Genomic DNA, 27,287 nt, shown 5'->3' on the forward strand with positions numbered 1-27,287 from the left:
TATGCCTGTGAGCCCCAGCCTGCCCATAATCTTCGCTTCCTGATGGCCTGTCCTATGGATTTCAGACTTGTTTAGGCAGTCCCCTCCATTATTAAATATTCCTTGATATCTATATATCTATATATAGACATAGATATCTCTATATGTATATCTGTCTTACTAGTTCTGTTTCTCTTGTTGAATCTTCAATAATAAAATCTCAAAATAAGTTTTAAAAACATTAATTCAGCCTTAGAAATACCATTGCTTTTGTGTTTTTCATAATTATACAAGCAACATATGATTAGTGTCCTCCTAAATCAGGGATTGGTAAATGTTTTCTACAGTTTTCCTGTAAAGAGTCAGTCAATATTTTAGCCTTTGGGAACACTAGCTTCTCTGTTACTATTTAATTTTGCCACTGCAGTGTGAAAGCAGTCATAGACTATATATAAACAAACAGGCATGGATGTGTTCCAATAAAATTTTATTTACAAAAATAAGTGGCAGGTCACATTTGGCCCAAGGGCTATTGTTGACAATCTATTTCAGACAAATGGTTTGAACTTCATCTAAATAAAACTGGTAAGTCATTTGATCTACTTTTACTCAAACTCCTTTCTTTTTTTCTACTCTGTTAAAACTTCATATCTAAATTGAGAATATGTATCCTTAATGCAAAAAATAATCTTTTAAAAATAAAAGTATGTGGGAACAAAAGATAAAATGAAAACACAACTACCCAAATCATTCTTTGGTTCCTCCTAGTCTATGCCCTCCCTGGGTTTCTACTCCCACTCCAAAGAAGACAATGTAATTATATATCTAGAGAGTGTTGGACAGAGAATGAGGCTCATGTGCCTATGATTTACCATTAAACAGTCATATAATTTGGAAGAAGTCATGTAACTTCTCTAGAGTTGCTTGTGTTCATACATAAAATAAAGGATTTTGACTATGCCATTTCCAAAGTCTATTTATATCTCAGACACTCTAGCATTATATATTACTGTATTACCTACCTCTGCACCCACTTTTCATGACTTCTTTTTCTACATATGTTTAATAAATGCAAGTATTAGAGCCTCACTTAGATTTCTTTTCTTTCTCTACTCTCTTCCATTAGACGATATTGCATATGCTTTTGGTCTTAATTGTTAACTGTCTTCAAATTACATTCAAGTCCAAACATATGTAAAGTAAATTTTCATATGCAAATTTAATCCTGTGATTTCAACTGCCTGCTTGACATCTCCAGTCAGATGATCTCCATATAAAACTAAAGTCCAATACTAATCATCTTACACCCCGAAATTGCTTTTCTTCCTATATTCATATTCTGTTATGGTGTCTTTTATTGGCATAGACTCAAACCTTGTAGACATCTTTCAGTCTTCCTTTCCCTTGTCCTTCAAATCCAATGCATTCCCATTACCTTGCATTTAAAATCTAAATTCTTCAGTCTAGTCTTCAAGATGTCCAATTATTAATTCATACATTTATATTTTGCCTCATTCCACAAATAATTTGTGGCAGCTTACAGGAAACACATATAATCAAAGAGTAAAATGCAAATCAAACATAATGAAAATCAAGCTCACTAGGATTAGTGACAAAAAGACTATAAGATCCTATACGGTTTATATTATTGAATCATAAATTTGGTCCTGAGCTTTTAGGTAAAGTGAAAAGGAATATAATTAAATAATACTCATTGATATGGATTGGCTCTGTGTTCCCAACAAAATCTCATCTTGAATTGTAATAATCCCCTCCTGTTGTGGGAGGGACCCAGTGGGAGCTAAGTGAATCACGGGGGTGGGTTTTTCCTGTGCTGTTCTCATGATAGTGAATAAGTCTCATGAAATCTGATACTCCTATAAAGGGGAGTTCCCCTGCACATGCTGTCTTGCCTGCCACCATGTAAGACCTGCCTTTGCTCTTCCTTCATCTGCCATGATTGTGAAGCCTTCCCAGCCATGTGGGACTGTGAGTCCATTAAACTTCTTTCCTTTATAAATTACACAGTCTCAGGTACGTCTTTATTGGCAGCATGAGAACAGACTAATGCAGTAAATTGTAGAGTCATATGCTGCTGTAAAGATACCCAAAAATGTGGAAGTGACTTTGGAACTGGGTAACAGGCAGAGGTTGGAACAGTTTGGAGGGCTTAGAAGAAGATGGGAAAATATGGGAAAGTTTGTAACTTCCTAGAGACTTGTTGAATGGTTTTGGCCAAAATGCTGATAGCGATATGGACAATAAGGTCCAGGCTGAGGTGGTCTCAGATGGAGATAAGGAACTTGTTGGGAACTGGATTAAAGGTCACTCTTGCTATGCAAAAAGATTGGTGACATTTTGCCGCTGCCCTAGAGATCTGTGAAACTTTGAACTTGAGAGAGATGATTTAGGATATCTGGTGAAAAATTTCTAAGTAGCAAAGTGTTCAAGAGGAAGCAAAGCATAAAAGTCTGAAAAATTTGCAGCCTGATGATGCAGTAGAAAAGAAAAACCCATTTTCTGGGGAGAAATTCAAGCTAGCTACACAAATTTGCATAAGTAACAAGGTGCCAAATGCAAATCACCAAGAGAATGGGGAAAATGTCTCCAGGGCATGTCAGAGACCTTCATGGCAGCCACTCCCATCACAGGCCTGGAGGCCTAGGAGGGAAAAAATTATTTCCTGGAGCAGTCCAGGGCCCCCCTACTGTATGCAGCCTGGGGACTTGGTACCCTGTGTCCCAGTCACTCCAGTCATGGCTAAAAGGGGCCAATATATAGCTCAAGCCATGGCTTCATAGGGTGCAAGCCCCAAGACTTGGCAGCTTTGAAATGGTGTTGGTCTTGTGGGTACACAGAAGTCAAGAATTGAGGTTTGGGAACCTCTGCCTAGATTTCAGAGGGTGTATGGAAATGCTTAGATGTCCAGGCAGAAGCCTGCTGCCCTCTGCTAGTGCAGTGCCAAAAAGAAATGTGGGGTGGGAGACCCCACACAGAGTCCCCACTGGGGCACTGCCTATTGGAGCTGTGAGGAGAGGACCACCGTCTTTCAGACCCCAGAATGGTAGATCCACCCACAGCTTGCACTGTGCACCTGGAAAAGCCACAGACACTCAATGCCAGCCTGTGAAAGCAGCTGGGAGGGAGGCTGTATCCAGCAAAGCCACAGGAGTGGAGCTGCCTAAGGCCGTGGGAGCCCACCTCTTGCATTAGCGTGACCTGGATGTGAGACATGGAGTCAAAGGAGATCATTTCAGAGCTTTAAGACTTGGCTGCCTCACTGGATTTTGGACTTGCATGGGGCCTGTAGCCCCTTTGTTTTGGCCAATTTCTCCCATTTGGAATGGGTGTATTTACCTGATGCCTGTACCCACATAGTATCTAGAAAGTAACTAACTTGCTTTTGATTTTACAGGCTCATAGGCAGAACGGACTTGACTTGTCTCAGCTCACACTTTGGACTGTGGAATTTTGAACTAATGCTGAAATAAGTTGGGGGACCGTTGGGAAGGCATGATTGGTTTTGAAATGTTAGATCATGAGATTTGGGAGGGGCCAGGGGTGGAATGATACGGTTTGGCTCTGTGTCCCCACCCAAATCTCACCCTGAATTGTAATAATCCCCACGTGTCATGGGAGGGACCCAGTGGGAGGTAATTGAATCATGGGGTCGTGTTTTTCTTATGCTGTCTCATGATAGTGAATAAGTCGTATGAGATCAGATGGTTTTATAAAGGGGAGTTCCCCTGCACATGCTCTCTTGCCTGCTACTATGACTTTGCTCTTCCTTTGTCTTCCATTATGATTGTGAGGCCTCCCTAGCCATGTGGAACTGTAAGTCCATTAAACCTCTTTCCTTTATACATTGCCCAGTCTTGGGTATGTCTTTTTAGTAGCGTGAGTTGAGACTAATACACTCATTGTCAGTGAGCAGAACGTAACTTTTCCTTAGGGGTAAATGTTTTTCTTACATTTATTTCTATAAGTGCTTTCTCATGTGGCCCTTCAAATGAGGTCACAGAGAGATAGGACAGATAAGATCCTCAACATCTTTAGAGTAAATGCAGTACTGGTCTTATAGGAGTATTTTAAAAAACATTCTTCAGTGAAAGCTAACAACTAAATAAAGCCCAGTATACAAGGTTCTAGGGAATTTGTATGTGTTGGAGTGAGAAAGTTTTAGTGACCCATTCTGAGGAGGGTCCAGAAAACAGAAGGGTTAGGATTAGTAATCTTCTCGGAGTACCTCAGAATACTAAATGATCATGAACTATCTTTCAATTTTCTAGAAAATTTGATGTGTTTTCTTCTCTGATAGGAGCTAGGCAACATTACACAGGGAAACCTTTTACTCTTTACACATTTGTCACGCATTTACCCTGTTATGTGGAAAACAGGAGCCCTATGAATTTGCTCATTATAGAATCCAAGTATCCAAATGTTGCTTTCACATTCAGTCCTAGGGTCTGTGTCTGGTTTTCTTTACAGCTTACTTAGTAATGTTGACATACCACGTTTGTTGGTTCAAATATATTTTTATTAATTATTAATATTAGCAACTATATTTTCACTGAAAATAGAAAGCTGCTTTTGGGCTTAAGAGGATGGTAAAGCTCCAGTGCATAATTTTTCTATCTTGCCCCATAAAATTGTGTTCTTTACCTTTTAGGCACTGAATTCAATGGGTTCTATTGTAAGCAGCACAACCCTCCCCTTCCACCACAATTCGGACAATTAAGAATTGATCAGATGACAAAATTAAAAAACCCAGATCTAAAATAAGCTTTGGAGACTCAGATTACAAGTATAGTAAATTTGGCTATCATGCTAGGGATAAAGCAATGTTCAAAATGACTATGTCCTATGACTATGTGACTGCAGCTTAGACCAAATGTTATGAGTCATAAAACAACTTACAATTGATATCCCATCCAAAGCTTTCAGTTCTGGAAGATGAAATATTACAAACAACCGGTAGTTTTCTTGATTCCATATAATAATGTTTCCACACATGTCTAGAATGACCAAGTTGCATAAACCCTAGGTAATAAAATACATATATTTATCTATATGTATATTTAAAGCACTCTAGTAAGAGGTTAGCCATCCTCAAATTTTAATATTGGAATTCTATTAGCTATCTTTCCATGGGATTTCAGTGCTTTTAAGTACTTTTTTTTTTTTTTAGACATGGTCTTATGCTGTTGCTCAGGCTGGAGTGCAGTGGTCAGATCATAGCTCATTGCAACCTCAAACTCCTAGGCTCAAGTGATCCTCCCACCATGGCCTCCCAAAGTGCTGAAATTATAGGCATAAGCCACCATACCCAGCCTAAGTACACTTTTAAGAGCAAGCGTTACCCTTTCAGACCACTAAGGTATAATTCTGTGCAATATTTCAATGGTCTATGTTATAAAATCAGAGTCTCTTTTAGGATACTAGTGCCAAATGTATTATCTATTAATGGTAAGGGCTTAGAGGGAACTTTGCTATGTTCAAGACAAATACACTTTGTTTATGGAATAATGGCTTAATAAATGGATGTATGTGTCTATATAGATATAACAGGAATAAAAGACACTGCTTTTTGAAAAGCGATGAAACTGAACTGCTTCTACTTTCTGAGAGGGTAGTAGAATTCATCCTAAGGGAAATGTGCTGTTTTATTAGACAAGACACTTTGATATGCCTTTGTTGTGAAGGAAGGGTCTTGGTAGGTGTGGAAGGGAGAGGTGAAGACAAGAGGGAGTAAAACTACTGTGCATCATAATGTGAAATGGCTTATTGTGTTGCTGGTGTTGTTGATTAGGTTGCCTCCCTAGCTCTATAAGTAGTAATTATATTGGGGGAATAGAATGGGGAGAAGTCTGAACTAAGAAAAGACAGGAAATGGACACAAGTTTTTGGTAGGAGATAAAGTCCTAGTAATATTGTATCAGCAAAAGGAGAGGCCAGTGTAAGACCCATAGTGTTAGAAAATGGCCACTGAACTTTAGAAACAATGAAGTCAAACATGACATTTGAAGTAGATTCTTGTTCTGTGCTATAGAAACCCTATGTTTTGTTCAAACCTTTAGTAAATCCTATTACACAATAGCCTTAAATTAGTGGTTTCTTTGGGGGAATTAAAGAAAGCAAATCTGAGCAAAGGTGACCGAATTTGAGCCACTGGTAAGAGAACAGTGAGAGATCATCAAGAATTGTACTGAGAACCGGAGAATGCTAAAGAATCCCTGGAAATATGAAGAAGGCACTAGTTAGGAGGAATAGGTTTGGTTTATCATACTTGAGTATTAAAAAAAGTTACCCCAGAAGGATAGCAAATGGGGACATTATGTATACACAGATATATATTTGTATGTATACAAAATTGAATGCAAAGACATTTTAATAACCTTGTTATTCTTATTTTTATTTTCTTTATATTTTCCAAATTCTGTGCAGTAAATATGCATTACTTTCATAATATAAAGAAACAATACATATTTTAAAAAACAAAAAAATTACTACCCCAGATAATTACCTTTAAATTGTACATCTCCTGATTGACAGCAATATAGTTATTGCTTATGTATAACTCAACAAGAGTAAAAGATTTTTGTAAACCACTCAATGAAGTGATTCTGTTGTTCTCAAGAGAAAGGGAGTGAAGATGAAGCATATTATCAAAGGTATGCTGTTCCAAACCAGTGAGAAGATTATTATTTATGCTGAGGCGAGTTAATTTAGTCATCTTAGAAATACCTAGAAAAATAAGCAAATTCAAGAAAAGATTCAGGTAACACTAAAGGGTTAATTTAAAAAATAACTGGCTGGTCATTTTTTTGTAATCAAATAGCTAGGTGCAAATGGCTTTAAAGATTGTGTAATACTAACCATATTGCTTTTCCCTTTGTTTTGGAAGAATATAATCTTGTATATAAGCCCCATCTCAAACATTAAATTCAAATTTTGTATTTCTAAGTAGATTTCCTTCTTCTTAGGAGTTAAGGAAAGGCATTACATGAACATATTGAATTTCTCTTTCAAATAACCTTAAAATGATGTAATTAATTAAGATTTTCACCATTTTGAAAACAAAAAGCTCTACACAAAGCTGAAAATAATCACCAGCCCTCATTTTTAAATATTAAGGGGAAGGAACCACATTCTGGAAAGTGCATCATTTGTATTAAAATGAACGATTTAGCCTAATTTTACTTTCATATGCCTAAAAGTACTCTAAGATGGAAGTTTAGAAAATAGGACCAGTCTAACTCCTGCGTACATTATGTACTGCAAGCACTTTATAAGTATAGCCAGGATGGTGCAGTTGAAAGACAAGAACTTCGGAATCCTAGTTGGCTTCAAATGTATCACTACTAGGTTTGTGGTGATACATAAATTATGTAACTGCTGAGCCTTAATTTCCTCATCCAAGGAGTTATGAAACTCCATACTTCCAAGGAGTTATGAAATTAAATGGAATAATGTTTGGAAAGTATCAAATAATTATCTGTGGTCCCTTTCACATTAGTTCCTATTGTGGGACTGTACAATGTTGAAGGTGAATCAATCCAGGGCAAGACAGGATCAAAGCCATCAGAGCAAAAATCATTAAATGGATATGGAACCTACCCATGTGTGAAAAAAAAGGAGAAACTCCTGTTAAAGTTTAGAGGGGTAGCTATCTTCTCCAAAATGTAGGTGTAAGAAAAATACAGATTGGAAGATTCTTCTGTTTAACAAGTTTATGGAAGGAAATGAAAAGGAAATAGGGTTTTTAATTGTTATGTACAAAGCAAAACTAATACCCAGCTGTAGGGGAATGGGAGACTGGTGATAGTTCTAGACACAGGTGCCTGAGCTACCCCTAAGTTTACTCTACTGAAATCTACAGAAAAGAGGCCTGTGAATCTGTGTCTTCAATAAGTATCCCAAGTGATTCTCATGATCAAGAAAGTTTTAGAAACATATTGTTAACAACCATTAAAATGAAATATTTAACAAATGTTATGTATGCTTTCTTAGATATATTTAATACTTGCTTGTATATATATAATTTTTTGAAATCAAATCTTCTATTTTATGAAAAATGTAGTATATATACATGCTAAAAATAATCCAATTCGAAAATGAATAAAGTATAAATTCCCTTTCCCAGCCATGATTTCTAATTCTTACCTTCTCTCCTTGACAAACACAACCATGTTACCAAAATGCACATACAGAAATATTCTTTATTCAGATAAGTGTATGTGTGTATACACATATACATATTTCTCTTTTCAATCAAATAGTGCACACTTGTGGAAATACTTTTTAATTTCTAGGCGTTAGTTACTCTTTTGAGTAGATGGAGAGGGAGAATAAAAGAAAGTTGGTAGCAAGTCATGGAAAGCTTCCTTCAATTTCTTTCTAATGAAGGTAAGAATAAAATAAAGCTGGGGAGGAGTCAGAAAATACTTGACTTGGTAGTATATATTCTGGGACACGTTCTCTAAACTCATGATATTTAGCTGTAGCTAAGCATAAATCCAAATGAAGAGAAGAATCTAAGAAGCGTGGAAGGGGAAAGGGAGGAAAAGTCTTTTTCTCTCTGGTTCAGAAAAATATGTTTTAACACTGAACTTTAAACAGTCAAATAAAATATGTTATATTGGTATCATTATTATTAAGATAATACTAAAGCTGCTTAATTGGACTTGTATGTGGATCCATGGAAAAGGTTACATATAGTATATTTTATTTTCAACCTCTAATGAGTATAATTTTCATTTTTTGTTGAAGTATTCAAATTTCCAAATATAACCTTAATTTTATATTTTTAAAACAGAACTAGTCTGCTTCATCTTTTTCAAAAGCATATCTCATTCATTTGTGCATTCAACTTTACAGACGTTAATGACTAACTAGTTGGTATGTGCTAGTGTTTGGTAACAGATTATAAACTAGCACAGAGGAGAGGAGAGAGAAGGCACAGGAGATGAAAGTCAGCTTGCTGGGCTCATATAAAGTAAAATAGTCACAAATTCCATGAATAGGTATGAACTTGTTTTAATTTTTTATTTATCTTTTATTTTTTAATTGGACAGATAATATTGTATCTATTTATCTTGTACAACATGATGCTTTGAAGTATATATATATATAGTAGAATGGTCCAATATAGCTAACTAATAGTTGTATTACCTCACGCAGGTATTTAGAATACTCTGCCACAAAACTTGGAACTTTCCTAGAGATCTTCCTCTTCAGAAACTCTGTTCTCAGGGTTATTTTTTGCTTTGTTGTTTAGACATCCATATTTTGAGACTTCAAAGTTCTTAAGTACCTTACCTTCTATCTTTGAGATGCAGTTTCCATCTAATGTGAGCTCTTCCAAGTTAATACAGGATTCCAGACCCTCCATTTTAGTGAGATTATTATTGCTGAATGATGCCCATTTCAAATTTTCCAATTTTTCTAAATTTGTGATTTCAAAAAGATGTTGTCCATCTAAATTTAAGGCAGTTATCTGTAGAATAATTTACATTATATGTTATTTCTAAATCTTATAAATAAATTCAGTCAATGTTAGTAACATTTTAAAAAGCTAATGAAATAATTCAAATGTGATAAGTAGGTGTCAAAAGAATTCCTTCAGGAATATTATGAAGCTATTAGTTTACAGAAAAGTAAAATTTGACAAGATTATAACTCCAAGAAGGACTTATATGGTATTAAGGACACTGTGATGAGCTAGAGTCCCATTGCAGTAATGGACTTGTCCCCAGCTGCTGGGAGTGCTTCTGGCAGAGAGCCTTCAGCTGTCAGTCCCCAGCAGGGACTGCCTTGCTATAGACAGCTGCCAAGATCACGCTCCTTCCCAGGTTGGCCCTCAGCCGGTGATGGAGGCATATAAAGGCCTGACCATCTCAACCCAACTTAGGACAAATTTAAAGGGCCATTCTGGCTCCTCTAACTCCGGAACTGCCTGTGGGTCAGCCAAGGCTGTCACTGGGCCTTCATTTGCAGCTCAATATCTATATATATCTTGTAATAAAAGTAATGCCAGTAATATCTCCCATTTTCAAGGAGCAGCTTCACTTAGCCCAGTTTCTATGTTTGGCAAGAGGTATAAGGACACCTAATGTAGCAAGAAGCTGCTAGTGTTCTATGACCTTTTTTCCCTTATCCTTGGCTGAATTCTGACCAGCTCCCTTACTCCCTTGTCAGGATACCTGACTCTTGCTGTCCAAATTTTGGCTTGATCTCTGGCTCTGAGTCTTTAAAGTTTGCTTGCCTATTCTGACATGTTATCAGAATCCAGAATTAGAATGGCCCTTTAAATTTGTCCTTCAGTTTTAGTGCACCTTTATCTTAAATTTCCAATTCTGTGGCGAGCGCAGTCAAGGCCCAGCCCATCTGACACAGCCACTCATGACTTGACCTCCCTGTTTTTTATTTTTTGGAATATGACAAATGTATTACTTTCTTCTAATAATAACAATGTCTTTCTTTTTTTATTTTTTCCAACTCTATTGAAGTATAATTGACAATTTAAAATTGCATATATTAAAGATGTATAACTTGATACAAGCATACATTATAAATTAAAAACTGCATGATCTCAATTATATATGAACTCTAAAATAGTCAAACTCATAGGAGAGAGTAGAATAGTGGTTGCTAGGGGCTGGGGGCAATGGGAAATGGGCAGATGTTGGTCAAGAGGTACAAAGTTTCAGTTATGCACAACGAATACTTTCTAGAGACCCTAATGTACAACACTAAAGTTAATGATAACTTTAATGACTAAAGGTAAGGACTAAAGTTAACGATACGGTATTGTATACTTGAAATTTTCCAAGAGGTAGATCTTAAGTGTTTCTTCCCTATTTTAATTAATCTCTTCCAGCTTTCTGTCCCTTACCTATCTGTGCCTTCTTTATGATACACAGACCAACAATGACTTAAAAATAGATTTAAATTAAACTTTATATTAGGTTTAGTAGAATTAACCTTTACCTTCAAGTACCAGTTTCCACTCGGATGTAAATGAGGTCCTAACTTTGAAATCTGCGTCAGAATTTTGGCAGAAGGCCATATACTAAGTATCCGTGGTCTCTCCTCTTTAGTACTAGAATGCCGTAAGAGAGATAACTAATAAAATTTAAAAAATACAATGAAAAAAGGAAACAGTATACAGAGGTTAGTTGATACATAGTTAAAATTATTGTTTCCAGGGAAGATGAGTGGCCCAATAAATAATTTTAAAATGTAACATTTCCTTTGCCTTAAATTGTTTTCAATATCCAGACATACTTTAATTACATTGTTTCTTGTTTTAGCAAATATGGAACCATTACAAGATCATATTTATAAGATTGTAAAAGGATTACTATAATATGAACACCGATATAATCCACCCATGAAACTAGCTTAAGAGCTGGAATATTATGAATAGATTACAAGCACCCCGTGGGCCCGATCCTAAGTCCTTTTCTCTCCTTCTCTGTAGAAGTGATCATTATCTCAAATGTTTTGTCCACCATTCACTTGCTTTCTTTATAATCCTATGTCTGTGTCCATAAACAATATATAATTTAGTTTTGCACATATTTGAACTTCCTGTAAATTGAATAATATGTATGTATTCTTCTATGACTTGCCTTTTTTGTTCAATATCATATTCATCAGATTCATCTAAGCTTCTGTATGTAGCTGTAGTTCACTCATATGTCCTGTGTATAGTATTCCCTTAATGACTCTCCTGTCAATTAACATTGGAGTTGATTCAGTTTTTGCTATTATAAACATTGTTGTCATGAATATTCTTGTGCATGTTTCCTGGTACATACATGCAAGAGTTTCTTTAGAGTATATGCACAGAAGTAAAGTAAAATTGCTGGGTTGTAGAACACACACACACACACACACACACACACACACAAATATACATCAGCTTTACTGAATAATGTCAAATTGTTTTCCAGAGTGGTTGTATCACTTCAGTAAAATTACACTTTTACTTCATATTCTTGCAACAGCTTGGTATTGTCAGACTTTAAAGTTTTTGCTCATCTATAAAACTGGCAAAAATTGGTAGGTCATTACGGTTTTAATGTTCATTTTCTTGAATACTAATGTGGTGGAGCATCTTTTCCTAAGTTAATTGGCTGTTCTGATTTCCTCTCCAGTGAAGTGTATGTTCAGATCTTTGGCTCATTTTTCTGTTTGGCTGGTTGTCTTTTTCCTTATATATTCTGGATATATAAAGAATATCTTTTGACAGTTGTGTTGCAAATTTCTTTTCCCAGTATGTAGCTTGTCTTTTCACTTTCTTTGAAAAAAGATATATTAATTTTAATGTAGACATGTCCAATTATTTATGGTTTATGCTCTTTGTTTCCTGCCTACTAAATTATTCACAAATTCAAGTCATAATGATAATCTCTGATATTTTCTTCAAAAATTTTTGGTTTTGCCTTTTACAATAAAGTCCTTAATGCCTTTTATTGAATAATCTCCCTGATCTGCAAAGGCAGTTCTGTTATTTATAAAGTTTCCACAGTCTATATTAGGTCTTTATTCTGTTCCGTTGGTCTATTTGTCTAGCTCTGCGCCAATACCACATTGTCTTAAAGGATTTTAGCAGGATTTGATTTCTTTTAAAAAAACTAATTTTCTTAATTTCAATTTTAATTTTAGATTCGGGGGTACATGTGGAGGTTTGTTACAAGGATACATTGCATAATGTTGAGGTTTGGGGTAGGATTGAAGCCATCATCCAGGTAGTGGGCATAGTACCCAATAGGTAATTTTTCAGCCCTGCCCATCTCCCTCCTCCCTGTTGTATTCCCCAATGTGTATTGTTCCCATATTTATGTCCATGTGTACCCAATGTTTAGCTCCCGCTTATAAGTGATAACGTGGTATTTGGTTTTCTGTTTCTGTGTTAATTTGCTTAGGATAATGGTCTTCAGCTGCATCCATGTTGCTGCGAAGAACATGATTTCATTCTTTTTTATGGCTGCGTAGCATTCCATGGTGTACATTTACCACGTTTTCTTTATCCAATCCACCACTGATGGGCACCTAGGTTGATTCTGTGATTTGACTATTGTGAATAGTGCTGCAATGAACATATTAATGCATGTGTCTTTTTAGTAGAACGATTAATTTTCTTTTGGTTATAGCCCCAGAAATGGGATTGCTGAGTGGAATGGTAGTTCTATTTTTAGTTCTTTTCTTAGGGTAAATTCCCAACTCTTCTTTAGGATTGTGAATTTTTTTTTTATCAATAAAAAGTTTCTTTTCAAAATTTTGAATAGATCCAAAATTAGACATTACATTGCTTAAGGAATTAATATTCTGATACTCCACAAAAAGTAAACAGCTGGAAAACTAGAGTAGATATATTTAGGATGTTGAAGCTACTTTGGCTAAAGTACAGCATTCTTAATATGGATAACCAAGATATTTCCCCTCCTTCCATGTTAATGGATTTTGTTCTTTTCAGCCAAACAAATACAATGTTAATATTAAGTAGACAGATAATTCACTAAATGCTTTCTGAAAGCGTCTCAGCTTACCTTATCCTCAGAAAGTTGCTTATTTTCATGTAGGCTCTAGAAAGGGCTTTGGTGAGTTCAGGTGACTGGTAAAAAAGCAGTTACTCTCGAGGTATTTTTGGTGTAGTGTTCATGGATAATCAAGAGAATCCATACAACAATTTGGTATTTAAATGAGATACATTTAAACAGAAAAAATCAAGTGGTATGATTGCTCTATATTAATTTTTTATCAATAGGCTAAAAGGGAATATAAAATCTTAATGACAGAAAAAGAGTATGCAAAATATTATTTGTATGTTCAAAATAGCCCAATGAATAGTAAACAGTAAAATCCAACCTGAGTAATCCTTGTTCCAGCAATAAATTTCATAGCTGCTGTTGCTTCTTCTTCAGAAATGAAGACTCCATTTAAATGGGTAAGAGTCTTTAATCTGCCAATAACACTCAGCCTCAATGTGGCTGGCTTGGGAAAAACAAAAAAATTTTTTTGATTAATTATTAAATATGTTATGGCATGAAAATGAGTGTTTTCATGTCTTTCCATGTAATTCAAAATCATACATTTCCTTGTTCATGACATATACCTAAAAATAAAAGCTTAATTATTTAAATAATAGTTGAAATTATATTTAATGATTAATCTATTTGTTTGAAGGTTGGTGATTCTACTCTGATGAGGGAAGGAAATCCCATAAGCTATTGAAAAGTGACTGCGGTGAAAAGTGTTAAAAGAACAACTGTAGTGACTCCTGTTTATCTAGATCAGCGGTAAGCTAGTCATCTCCATGTATGATTCAATACGGATCTTTAGCCTTTGACAATCAAATTTGGCAACAGGGAGATAGCTGTAGTGTGATCATCCAGGAAATATGCTTTGGCAAAGGAAAAATATTATTCACTTTTACTGAGCAAAAAAGAAGAAATACAGCAATATAAACTTAGTAATATGGTCAATTTAATAGAACCAATTGTGCTTTAGTTTCCTTTTTAAAGGCTGAACACAACCTGATATACATCTTTTAAGGGCAGAGAAAGGAAGATTCTTGACTTTATAATCTTGGGACTTACTTTAAATACTTGAAGATATACTTAAGTATAGTCATGGAATATGGAAATTACCTAGCATTAACCTACATATTTTTGTAATGAGAAAAAATAATGTTCAGATTGCCTTTTTATAAGAGAACATAAGACTTTATAATGCAGGTTTATGAGGGGAGGTGATTTCTGGACTTAAAATTGAAAACAAGTAATGAATAATGCAAAATGCAAAATAAAATTGTAAAACATGTTGCTCAACCACAGATTAGGATATATTATAAATCAAATTATGTTTCTTCCTTAATAGTATGCCCCTCTCACTGTATTATATTATTCTTGGTTCCTATGCCTCATTAAAATACAGTTCCAGCACACTGAACTATGTAAAATCTCTGGAGGTTTGCAAATGGCAATGACATCAATGACTCAAAGCAATAATGTTCTCAATCTATTAGAGGTTACAAAAAATCTGATATGAAATTATAGTCTGTTCTTATAGTAACATCTGATTCATTTGATCAGTATATTAAATCCAATTTATGAATGACTTCAACGAAGGAAGTCTAGAAAAATGAAGATACTTTGCCTATCTCTGGCTATTACTGAATAGTAAAGTTAGTAGGGAAATGGCTCTGAAATAAAAATGTTTGCTTTTTAGTAACATGTCTGTGGCGTACCTTTTGCCATGGATTATGTTGAATATCAAGAGTGAGAAGGCTTGTGGTGTGTTTGCATAACATATTTATTTCATCGCCAGATTTTTTCAGTTGATTCCAGCTCAAGTCTAAGTGCTTCAGTTTCATCAGACCTCTAAATCCCTCAAGGGTTATCACATGGTTATGGCTTGCATCCAAATATTCAAGGTTATACTGCAACACATATAAATAAAAGTTATGCTAAGAGAATCATAATTTGTATTTACAAAATAGTTTCTCTGTGGTTCTTTACATACTTAACACACTTCTTGCTAATTCTCACAGGACATATAAACAGTAGTTATGTTGCAATGATGGTATCAACATATGTATTTGTCTAAAGAGCCACAGGTATTTTGTTTTAGTAATTCTCTTTTAATTCATATTTTACCCTTGTAACATAGAGTGGCAATGTCTGTTTTCATAGCAGAGGAGACATAAAGAAACCATCAAGATAATTTATCCCCAACAAACAAAACATACTTTTTAATATATAGGCTTCTGGTTTATACGGTTGAGCCCCATAGCCTGCTTTAAAAAGGTTCATCTTCAGAGTTAGAAACTAAACCTATTAACTCAATACTAATAATTTTCTTTTTAAAAAGTGCATACTTTTAAATAATAATTTTCTTAAATCATAAAAGTAACACATGTTCCTTGTTGGAAATTTGGAAAATATAGCAAATACATGAAAAGAAAAAATAGAAAACATATATAATCCCATTGCTCAGAAAGAGCCACTGAAAGCACTGTTTTTTATTATATACACATATTTTTTCTTATGTAAAACATACATAATTTTGTATCCTTTTAACATTTTCCCACATTATTAGATCTTCTTAAAGATGATTTTTATGACTGCATAATATTTAACTATGTGATCATAATTTTTAAAAACATTTTAATATAGATCTTTATGTTTCTAATTGTTGGCAACACAGCAACAAACATCCATGAGAGTTATTCTCTAATTGCAGCTCCAAAGTATTTTTCAGCACAGGTTTTTGGAAACAGAATCACTGGTTCTTAGACTTTCTGTATTGTTAAGACTCTTGATAAATACTGCCAAGTAGATTTCAAGGAAGTTTTACCAACATTTTCTTCCAACAGTAGACTAAGAGAATGCCCATTTTCTCAAATACTCACTGATCCACCTGCCTTGTTTTAATTTACATTATTACTGGTGAAGTTGAACGTTTTTCTATGTGTTTATACTGGTCATTTTAAAATTCTTTGTTTATTGCCTTTCTTATCTTTGGCTATTTACCTATTCATATCTTCATCTTATTTGTAAGAAATCTCTAAGACTTTAATTTGTTATGTTTGATTTTTCTACAACTTAATTCAAACAACTCTTTAAATTCAGAATAGAATTAGTGATTCTTTTATAAGGTATAATTCTTATTGTTGGGATAGAACTTCTTATAGTGGTTCAGGTTTCAAGAGTTGAATCAAAACCTAAAAAAATTTCTGAAACTAAACAATTACTGACTTTTTATTATCAGAAGCAAGCATCAGCAAAACAAAACTATCACTTACTATAATCATTTCTTGGACAAAAGGATATTTGGCAGTAAAAAACTATTAAGGCCATAACTTTAAAAAAAAAAACACCTTTAAGTAAAGTAAATTAGGCTTTATAAAAATTTACTACGTGGCCCTTCTGTTCCCAATTTTCATCATAAGCTGATGAAAACTTGTCCCACATTGTAGCACCTGCCTGTAGACCAGCATTTGGGAACTACACATCATAAAAAAATAACTGTCTTCTGCCTGGGCTCAGTGGCTCACACCTGTAATCCCAGGACTTTGGGAGGCTGAGGCGGGTGGATCACGAGGTCAAGAAATCGAGCCCATCTGGCCAATATGGTGAAACCCCGTCTCTACTAAGAATACAAAAATTAGCTGGGCGTCGTGGTGCATGCCTGTAGTCCCAGATACTCAGGAGGCCGAGGCAGGAGAATCGCTTGAACCCAGGAGGTGGAGGTTGCAGTGAGCCAAGATCATGCCACTGCACTGCAACCTGGCTACAGAGCAACATTCCGTCTCAAAAATAAAATAAAATAAAACAAAAAAAAACCTGTCTTCTTCCATCCCTTGAAAATGGAGGGGGGAGGGAAATCTTTATTTCTGTATCTTCAGGACATAAAACAGATTCCAGGAACTCATTGAATATTCATGAAACAGTATTTCAATTTTGCGATAGCATTTTGTTTTAATATTTCTTGTGCTTCAGTTTAAAAATCTCTCTTAAGTTACAGTACAGTACAGTCCAACTTACAAAGATTAAAACTCAAAACAGCTCTTAAATTTTCTTGGGATACTGGTTTATTCTCTAAATGTAGGTTAGCCATCTCTAGACATCAGGAACAACCTCGCAACAGATTTCTTATTCAGAAAGATAATATATTGAGTATTATTTCAATAAAAAATTAGAATTGTAAATTAGAATTGTAATTTTTATCTAGATCAAGGTTGCAAATAGCCATTTATATTTGTCTTTCCCTAGTCAACACTAATTATGGTGGAGCTATTTTCAGAGAAAACATCTCTTTCTATTTCCTTCTCCCAGATATTCTCTTTTCCTGATAGTGCTGGTAAGTGAATGACAGACATGCAGCTTATTACATTTCAATTTACCTTATGTGGATATCTTGTTTAGATTTTTGAAAAATTCCATAAAACTATATGGTGTATTTATTTATTTTCTATGACTTATGAATCCCAGTCCTTCCACTGCATAAAGAAAGCCTTAGTTTGAATACACTGATACACAAGGCAAGGCCAGGAATGATGAACACTGTAACAGCAATACATTTACTTTCTACAACCTAGTAGAACCAGCTTACCTCACTGATACGAGAAGCATGCAAGAAGGGCATAGAAATTGTCCCTTTTAGTACACACTTAAGGAAAATGACAGTAAAGATGAGTATCCCACAACAAATTTAAAAACTTAAAAAATAGGAATTATAAGTGAGTGATTAAATTAGATCATAACCTTTTACAATACTGGAATAAATATAATAGTAAACATGCATATAAAACCAAGTATTAGCAAATATAGAGGCAGAGGCAACAAAAGTTTTCAAATGCTGTGAATCCACACGTAAAAACAGAGCAAATAGATAAAACCAAATTTTCATGGACAACGTTTATAAGAAAACGACATGACAAGGTTGCTCTATAGGCTCCAAAAGAAGTTGGTAGCGATAAACCACCACCAACACAAGACCTGCATGGTATTCATGTGGGAGAAGAAGGAAGTGTCAGGGCAGCATCTAATGGACCTGAAAACAGGAGAGCCCCAAAATAGTCAACAAATATTCACTGGAATGCGTGGAGACCAATTTACAGCAATTGAAATAGGGAGGGGTTTTGCTCTCTTCAATACCAGATGAGTACATGGGATCCACAGTAAAAAGGTCTGAAGGGGCCTGGTACAGTGGCTCTTGTAATCCCAGCACTTTGGGAGGCTGAGGCAGGAGAATTGCTTGAGCAGGAGTTTGAGACCAGCCTAGGCAACATAGAGAAACCCCATCTCTACAAAATTGTTTTTTAAAAATCAGCAGGGTGTGGTGGCATGCACCTGTAGTTCCAGCTACCCAGGAGGCTGAGCAGGGGGATCACTTGAGGCCAGGAAGTTGAGGCTACAGTGCACTCTATGATTATGTCATTGCATTCCAGCCTAGGTGACAGAGTGAGACCCTGTCTAAAAATGAAAAAAGAAAAAGAAAAAAGAAAGGTCTGAAGAAAGCAGTCCCTGGAGCAGTCTAGCCCCTATGAATCTAAAAACCATTCCACTAGGACTCTCTTCAAGACAGAATCCTTCTCATAGAAGAAACTGCTGGGGCTAAACTCAAAATTAAACAGGATAAGGACAAGAGAGGTGAATAAAAAAAGAAGGTCTAGGGCTGGCCAGGCTCACCAATCTGTGGTAGTCCTGTACACTGTGGCTCACAGGCAGATTCACTCCTGAGGCCGGGAGTTCTACACCAGCCTGACCAACATATAAAACCTTATCTCTACTAAAAATACAAAATGAGCTGAGCATGGTGGTGTGCACCTGTAATCCCATCTACTCTGGAGGCCAAGGCAGGAGAATCACTTGAATCTAGGGAGGCGATGTTAAGCGGTGAGCTGAGATTGCGCCATTGTGACCCAGCCTGGGCAACAAGAGAAAGAAAAAACTCTATCTCAAAAAAAAAAAAAAAAAAAAAAAAAAAAAAGAAGGAAAGAAAAAGGCCTAAAGTGGAGGATTGGAGTAGAGCCAAAAAAATCTCAGAAAGTAAGCATTATAATTTTTAAACAGTACATATGAACAACAGAAGAAGATCTGTGAAGGTAGGAAAACTTTCCTACCTCATTTTAAAAGTTAAGAAAAACTAATTTCATTTGCAAATGAGCAGAGAAAAGTACCGAGGTCAAATTCAAGACAAAGCTATGGTGGGAGTGTGGAGAGGGGGAAGACAGAGGTTAATATTGCTGCTAGCAAAAAAAGTACACCAGAAAAATATGCTCAAGAAACATATCATGACTATTAACCTACCATTTTAAAACAAACAAAAAGATATAAAGAATAATATGAGACATTAAATAACAGTGTAAATCTTGATTACAAAAATTAAAAAACTGTTTTAAAAGTGGAGTGAAAGGACCGAGAAAAAATGAAATAAAATAATAAAATAATTTAAGAAAGACTAAATTAGTCATATCCAAGAGTGAATAAAAAATAGATAACACTTTGAAAAGAAATACAAGGTGAAAAAGTGAAAAAAAATTAAGATAAGAAATGAATGAAGAGACAAAAAGGATTGAAGAGAAAGTGACAAATACTGATGATAAAGAAGATTTCACATATGGATAATGGGAGTCCCTGAAGACGAAGACAAAAGCAAGGAAATAGAAAAATTGCTAAAAAAAATTCACATTTAAAACATCTTTCCTGAAAGAAAAAATGATTTTAAACTACATATTGGAAGATCATACTGTGAATCTGAAAAAACAACCTAGAACAACCAACACCAAGACAAATGCTAGTAAACTTATTAGATTTTAAAGAAAACTAAAAAAGTTATTTGGCCATCTAGAAGGAAGAAAAGTTTGTGATTTATAAAGGGTAAAAAAAATCATACATTCTCATCAGACTTTCTACAACAACACTTTGTGATAGAAGAAAATGAAGTAACATTTAAGATGTCCCAAAAAATAAATTGTGAGCCAAAGATTTTATATCTAGCCAAACCACCTTTCAAGTATAAAGGACATAGCTAAACTGTTATTAACATTCAGTAACGGAAGGGGTATTATTCCTATAAGCCCTTCCTGATGATCTATAATAGGATATATTTCAGACAACCAAAATGTGTAAAGAGATACCAAAATAAAGACTGGTGATGAGAAGTAAATATACAATTACCAATGAATTAAAAGAGAGAGTATACAGAGCATAAGGCTACATGCAATGACAATATAGTTACAGTATAATTATTTTAATTATTTTTTAAAATGGGGAAGAATGGGAAGAACATACACAAAATTTTTAGAAAATCTTTCCAGTAAATGATATTGATAATAGTATAAGTACTATCATTATGACACTGTTATGTGTACGATAGTAGATAAAACAATGAGTAATTATTAAATATTCTATCATCTTGTATCCTTAAGAATCAGGATTCTTGGTATGAGAAAAGTATACATATGTAAGTAATAGAGAAGAAATTAAAAGCTTTGTGGTCTTGAACCTGAATTGGAAGTATAAAAAATTCATGAGGTTATTTATACACACACATGCATGCGTGCATGCAACACACATGCACACATATATTCATATTCTCTCCAACAAGTTCAGTCCAGTGAAAAGACCTAGAAATGATGACCAATTGCATTGTGTTTCTGAAGGACCACTTCTGTCTAAAAGAAACTAAAGTTTCTTGAAGACATGGCTGATACCGTGTCTGCAACAGAAAATATATAAGATGTGTATGGATATAAGATGTGTATGGAACATCTTTTTATACCAATGTCAAATAAGCTATCAAAGGCTATTAGGGTCATGGCAAAAGAAGTTAACTTTGAAAAGCTCTCACTGGTTAAAGATGAGACAATCTGAGCTTCAAACATGATAAAAAATTACAATGGATTGAATATAAGCAAATATGGTGAAGTCCCTGCATTCATACTGTTATTAAAACAAGAGTTGCTCACTTTGGGAAATGATAGGGAACCAATTCACTATCTTGAAAACTGGTGGATAAGCATCTATTCTGTACTTTCCATGTGAATGCTACTACTGGGAAATAATAGATAATGAGAAATGTCTCTTTGTAAAAGTATTCCAAATAATAAATAAAATAATGATAGAATAAGAATATCACCATTTTGTAATCCCCAACGGCATTAAGTAATAATGGCTTTTGGCATCATAAAAGTGAGACAAGGAGATATCATGTGTCTCCTACAGTCTTGTCAAACATTAGTTTTGCCAGAAAAATGGAACCTGGGTCTGATCCTATCTCTGGATCCACCTGCCCATTTGCAGGAAATATAGAAAATGGAACGTATTTAGGGATGCATCTTAAGTAAGCAAATCCCAGGCTGCTGGAAACTCTTTTGGTCAAAAGGCTCAAGTATTTCTAGAGATAAAATATGGGAAATGGAAGGGAAATCTATCAATTAAAAGTGACTTAAAAGACAGAGTACAAAGATGTTAAGGTTGATCTCTGGGTGGTGAGAATGATTTGTTGTTGGCCTACATTTTCTGTTTTTATACAATGCATATAAACTTCCACTGTAATAATAACAAGTTGTTACAAATAATGTAACTGGTTGCCAAAAGCAACAAAAAAAGTGTAGTACATTTTTTTTAAATGGCAAAACCAAACTATTGTGCTAGGGATGTACATTTGGGTGACTGAACTATCAGGAAAAAATCCAGGAAGACAATTACTGCAGAGGTTAGGATAATATTGTAGAGAGAGAAAGGCATGGGGCACATAGAAGAGGCTTTTGCCCTAGGTGGCAAAATTATATTTCTTGATCTGGGTACTGATTACAAGCATTTTCACCTTACAACAATGTACTAAGTCACATATGTATAGCATGTAATTCTCTGTATCTGTGTTTTATTTTATAACAAAAAGATGAAAAAATGCACATAGACATCAATGTAGAGTTTCTCCTCTCTCTGGCCACCTCTAATAACCTTATAGTCATTTTTAGAGATTTGACATTTGAAAAGTCTATAGCTAGCCACCTTTACTCATCCTAAAATTTGAAAATACTACTTTGGCATAAAATTTACCCAGTTACCTTATCTGTAAAATGACTATGGTAATAGTCATTTAACAAGTAGACTGTGAGGCTGTGATAATGAAAATAATTTTTATATTAAAGGTGAACACTACCACCACATAGCACAATAAATGCTGGGCAGCTGGCTAAGCTCACTCTCCATCTAAAGTGTCTTGAATTAGTTTACTCTTTAAATCTGTGCCTAAGCAAAATTATGACTGTCATAACCTTTGGAAGTGCTGGCAAATAAATAGAAAAAAATAAAAATACCAAAAATCTACATACAGTCCTGAGACCTCTTTTAAAATACCTTTTCCTTCAGTTGCATACTGAATCCAGACTATCAGGGATTCTATTTACTTAAAAGGGCTTGGGCATACCAAAAGAAAAAGGAAGTGAGTTTAACACTAAATCTAAACCTAATGCCAAAAGAAACAGCTCCCATTACAATGGTAGAAGAAATAATGTAAACGCTTTGATATAGTTGCAAGGAGCTGGAATAGAGAATGAATAAGAGCTGAAAATGATGATATATTCTGAAGAGATAAGTGAGTGACCAGGAACCCATGTAAGTAGGGGATGCTGGGTTGAAGTTCTGGAACCACATATGTAATTATTTTCGTTATATGATACATAACAAAATAAAAGCCAGACAAGATCCATGCCTATGTGTACATGTGCATTCCTGTATTGTCCTATGATACACAAGAAGGCAAACACAAATTCAACAAAATCTATGAATGTGATGTTCAGGTAAAAGGACAAGACAGAAAGAAAGATAAGTAATAACCTGGATGAGTAGATGGGAGGAACTGACCATGTTAAGATGTAAAGTGGTGAACTATAAAATGAAAAAGAAATAGGGATTCATGAGAAAGAAAGAAGAGTGGGAAAACAAGAGTAGAAAAAAATGGAAATTACACCAAAGTACATTTTAAAAACAAATTTGAGAAGTTATTTTAATATATTATTTTTAAAGTAGATAGAAATGAGATATGACCACTGGTATGGATTTGGTCTGCAAACAAAAGTTCAACCCAAGACCTGTTTTAGAGAAAGTAACATAATACAGTATATGTATTTAGGCTGATTTAGGCTGCATAATCTTGTAAATGGTAGATATGAAGCCATAATTACAAAAATAATTTATCCATTAATTATTTTATTTTACATTAATATTTCAAAAGGACAGTTCTTTTTTCAAATACTTATTCCAATGTATCATTTGTCCTCTGACTTCATGATCTTTTTTCTGCTCCAAAATTTTTTCTTTTTATTTTATAGCTGTTCCTTTGGGAGCAGGCCTAACTCCTGGGCAGTGTGCCCAGAGTCAGCACAGTTTTTAAAAAATATTAAATTGGATATATGGGGGTCGGGCGGCACCCAAGATGGCTGAATAGAACAGCTCCAGCCTCCAGCTCCCAGCGTGAGTGACACAGAAGATGGGTAATTTCTGCATTTTCAACTGAGGTGCAGACCGACACCTCACACCTCACACAGCTGGGTACACCTCTGAGACAAAGCTTCCAGAGCAAGAATCAGACAGCAACACTCACTGTTCAGCAATATTCTATCTTCTGCAGCCTCTGCTGCTGATACCCAGGCAAACAGGGTCTAGAGTGGACCTCAAGCAAACTCCAACAGACCTGAAGCTGAGGGTCCTGACTGTTAGAAGGAAAACTAACAAACAGAAAGAACACCCACACCAAAACCCCATCAGTACGTCACCATCATCAAAGACCAAAGGCAGATAAAACCACAAAGATGGGGAAAAAGCAGTGCAGAAAAGCTGGAAATTCAAAAAATCAGAGCGCATCTCCTCCTCCAAAGGAACGCAGCTCATCGCCAGCAATTGAACAAAGCTGGATGGAAAATGACTTTGATGAGTTGAGAGAAGAAGGCTTCAGTCAATTAAACTTCTCAGAGCTAAAGAAGGAACTACATAAGCAGCGCAAAGAAACTAAAAACCTTGAAAAAAGAATGGATGAATGGATAACTAGAATAATCAATGTGGAGAAGACCATAAAAGAACTGATAGAGATGAAAACGATGAAAACCATGACACGAGAACTACATGACAAACGCACAAGCTTCAGTAACCAACTCGATCTACTGGAAGAAAGAGTATCAGTGACTGAAGATCAAATGAATGAAATGAAGCGAGAAGAGAAGTATAGAGAAAAAAGAGTAAAAAGAAATGAACAAAGCCTCCAAGAAATATGGGATTATGTGAAAAGACCAAATCTACATCTGATTGGTGTGCCTGAAAGTGACGGGGAAAATGGAACCACGTTGGAAAACACTCTGCAGGATATCATCCAGGAGAACTTCCCCAACCTAGTAAGGCAGGCCAACATTCAAATTCAGGAAATACAGAGAACGCCACAAAGATACTCCTCGAGAAGAGCAACTCCAAGACACATAATTGTCAGATTCACCAAAGTTGAAATGAAGGAAAAAATGTTAAGGGCAGCCAGAGAGAAAGGTAGGGTTACCCAAAAAGGGAAGCCCATCAGACTAACAGCAGATCTCTCAGCAGAAACTCTCCAAGCCAGAAGAGAGTGGGGGCCAATATTCAACATTCTTAAAGAAAGTAATTTTCAACCCAGAATTTCATATCCAGCCAAACTAAGCTTCATAAATGAAGGAGAAATAAAATCCTTTACAGCCAAGGAAATGCTTAGAGATTTTGTCACCACCAGGCCTGCCCTACAAGAGATCCTGAAGGAAGCACTAAACATGGGAAGGAACAACTGGTACCAGCCATTGCAAAAACACGCCAAAATGTAAAGACCACCGATGCTAGGAAGAAACTGCATCAACTAACGAGCAAAAGAACGAGCTAATATCATGATGACAGCATCAAGTTCACACATAACAATATTAACCTTAAATGTAAATAGACTAAATAGTCCAATTAAAAGACACAGACTGGCAAATTGGATAAAGAGTCAAGACCCATAGCTTGCTGTATTCAGGAGACCCATCTAACATGCAGAGACACACATAGGCTCAAAATAAAGGGATGGAAGAAGATCTACCAAGCAAATGGAAAACAAAAAAAAAAGCAGGGGTTGCAATCCCAGTCTCTGATAAAACAGACTTTAAACCATCAAAGATCAAAAGAGACAAAGAAGGCCATTACATAATGGTAAAGGCATCAATTCATCAGGAAGAGCTAACTGTCCGAAATATATATGCACCCAATACAGGAGCACCCAGATTCATAAAGCAAGTCCTTACAGACTTACAAAGAGACTTAGACTCCCATACAATAATAATGGGAGACTTTAACATCCCACTGTCAACATTAGACAGATCAACGAGACAGAAAGTTAACAAGGATATCCAGGAATTGAACTCAACTCTGCACCAAGCAGATGACCTAATAGACATCTACAGAACTTTCCACCCCAAATCAACAGAATAGACATTCTTCTCAGCACCTCATCGCACTTATTCCAAAACTGACCACATAGTTGGAAGGAAAGCACTCCTCAGCAAATTTAAAGAACAGAATTTATAACAAACTCTCTCTCAGACCACAGTGCAATCAAACTAGAACTCAGGACTAAGAAACTCAATCAAAACCGCTCAACTACATGGAAACTGAACAACCTGCTCCTGAATGACTACTGGGTACATAACGAAATGAAGGCAGAAATAAAGATGTTCTTTGAAACCAATGAGAACAAAGATACAACATACCAGAATCTCTGGGACACATTTAAAGCAGTGTGTAGAGGGAAATTTATAGCACTAAATGCCCACAAGAGAAAGCAGGAAAGATCTAAAATTGACACCCTAACATCACAATTAAAAGAACTAGAGAAGAAAGAGCAAACACATTCAAAAGCTAGCAGAAGGCAAGAAATAACTAAGATCAGAGCAGAACTGAAGAAGATAGAGACACAAAAAACCCTCCAAAAAATCAATGAATCCAGGAGCTGGTTTTTTAAAAATATCAACAAAATTTATAGACTGCTAGCAAGACTAATAAAGAAGAAAAGAGAGAAGAATCAAATAGACGCAATAAAAAATGATAAAGGGGATATCACCACCGACCCCACAGAAATACAAACTACCATCAGAGAATACTATACACACCTCTATGCAAATAAACTAGAAAACCTAGAAGAAATGGGTAATTTCCTGGACACTTACACTATCCCAAGACTAAACCAGGAAGAAGTTGAATCCCTGAATAGACCAATAGCAGGCTCGGAAATTGAGGCAATAATTAATAGCCTACCAAACAAAAAAGGTCCAGGACTAGACGAATTCACAGGAAAATTCTACCAGAGGTACAAGGAGGAGCTGGTACCATTCCTTCTGAAACTATTCCAGTCAATAGAAAAAGAGGGAATCCTCCTTAACTCATTGCATGAGGCCAACATCATCCTGATACAAAAGCCTGGCAGGGACACAACAAAAAAAAGAGAATTCTAGACCAATATCCCTGATGAACATCAATGCAAAAATCCTCAATAAAATACTGGCAAAGCGAATCCAGCAGCACTTCAAAAAGCTTCTCCACCACGATCAAGTGGGCTTCATCCCTGGGATACAAGGCTGGTTCAATATACGCCAATCAATAAACATAATCCAGCATATAAACAGAACCAAAGACAAAAACCACATGATTATCTCAATAGATGCAGAAAAGGCCTTTGACAAAATTCAACAGCCCTTCATGCTAAAAACTGTCAATAAACTTAGTATTGATGGGACATATCTC

The 27,287-nt window shown here is 35.4% G+C and overlaps 1 protein-coding gene and 1 long non-coding RNA gene across 10 annotated transcripts in view; one reads left to right on the plus strand and one right to left on the minus strand.

Annotated features, from left to right (window-relative positions):
• The window catches only part of LRRC9 (leucine rich repeat containing 9), a 138,996-nt gene that overhangs the window by 53,855 nt on the left and 57,854 nt on the right, over positions 1-27,287 (minus strand). For all 9 annotated transcript variants that reach the window (XM_009211639.4, XM_009211635.4, XM_031669127.1 and 6 more), the window contains 6 exons: positions 15,236-15,427; positions 13,855-13,980; positions 10,969-11,103; positions 9,298-9,475; positions 6,503-6,723; positions 4,897-5,019 (listed from right to left, as the gene is read on the minus strand). In XM_009211639.4, coding sequence (XP_009209903.1) covers positions 4,897-5,019; positions 6,503-6,723; positions 9,298-9,475; positions 10,969-11,103; positions 13,855-13,980; positions 15,236-15,427 — 975 coding nt within the window. The remainder of the gene's footprint in view (positions 1-4,896; positions 5,020-6,502; positions 6,724-9,297; positions 9,476-10,968; positions 11,104-13,854; positions 13,981-15,235; positions 15,428-27,287) is intronic.
• Positions 14,267-27,287, plus strand: part of LOC103886287 — a 28,132-nt gene continuing 15,111 nt past the window's right edge. The window contains exon 1 of the long non-coding RNA XR_649783.3: positions 14,267-14,285. This is a non-coding gene — a long non-coding RNA (uncharacterized LOC103886287). The remainder of the gene's footprint in view (positions 14,286-27,287) is intronic.

The sequence above is a fragment of the Papio anubis genome, chromosome 7, assembly GCF_008728515.1.
Source record: "Papio anubis isolate 15944 chromosome 7, Panubis1.0, whole genome shotgun sequence".
In the NCBI taxonomy this organism is placed as follows: domain Eukaryota; kingdom Metazoa; phylum Chordata; class Mammalia; order Primates; family Cercopithecidae; genus Papio; species Papio anubis.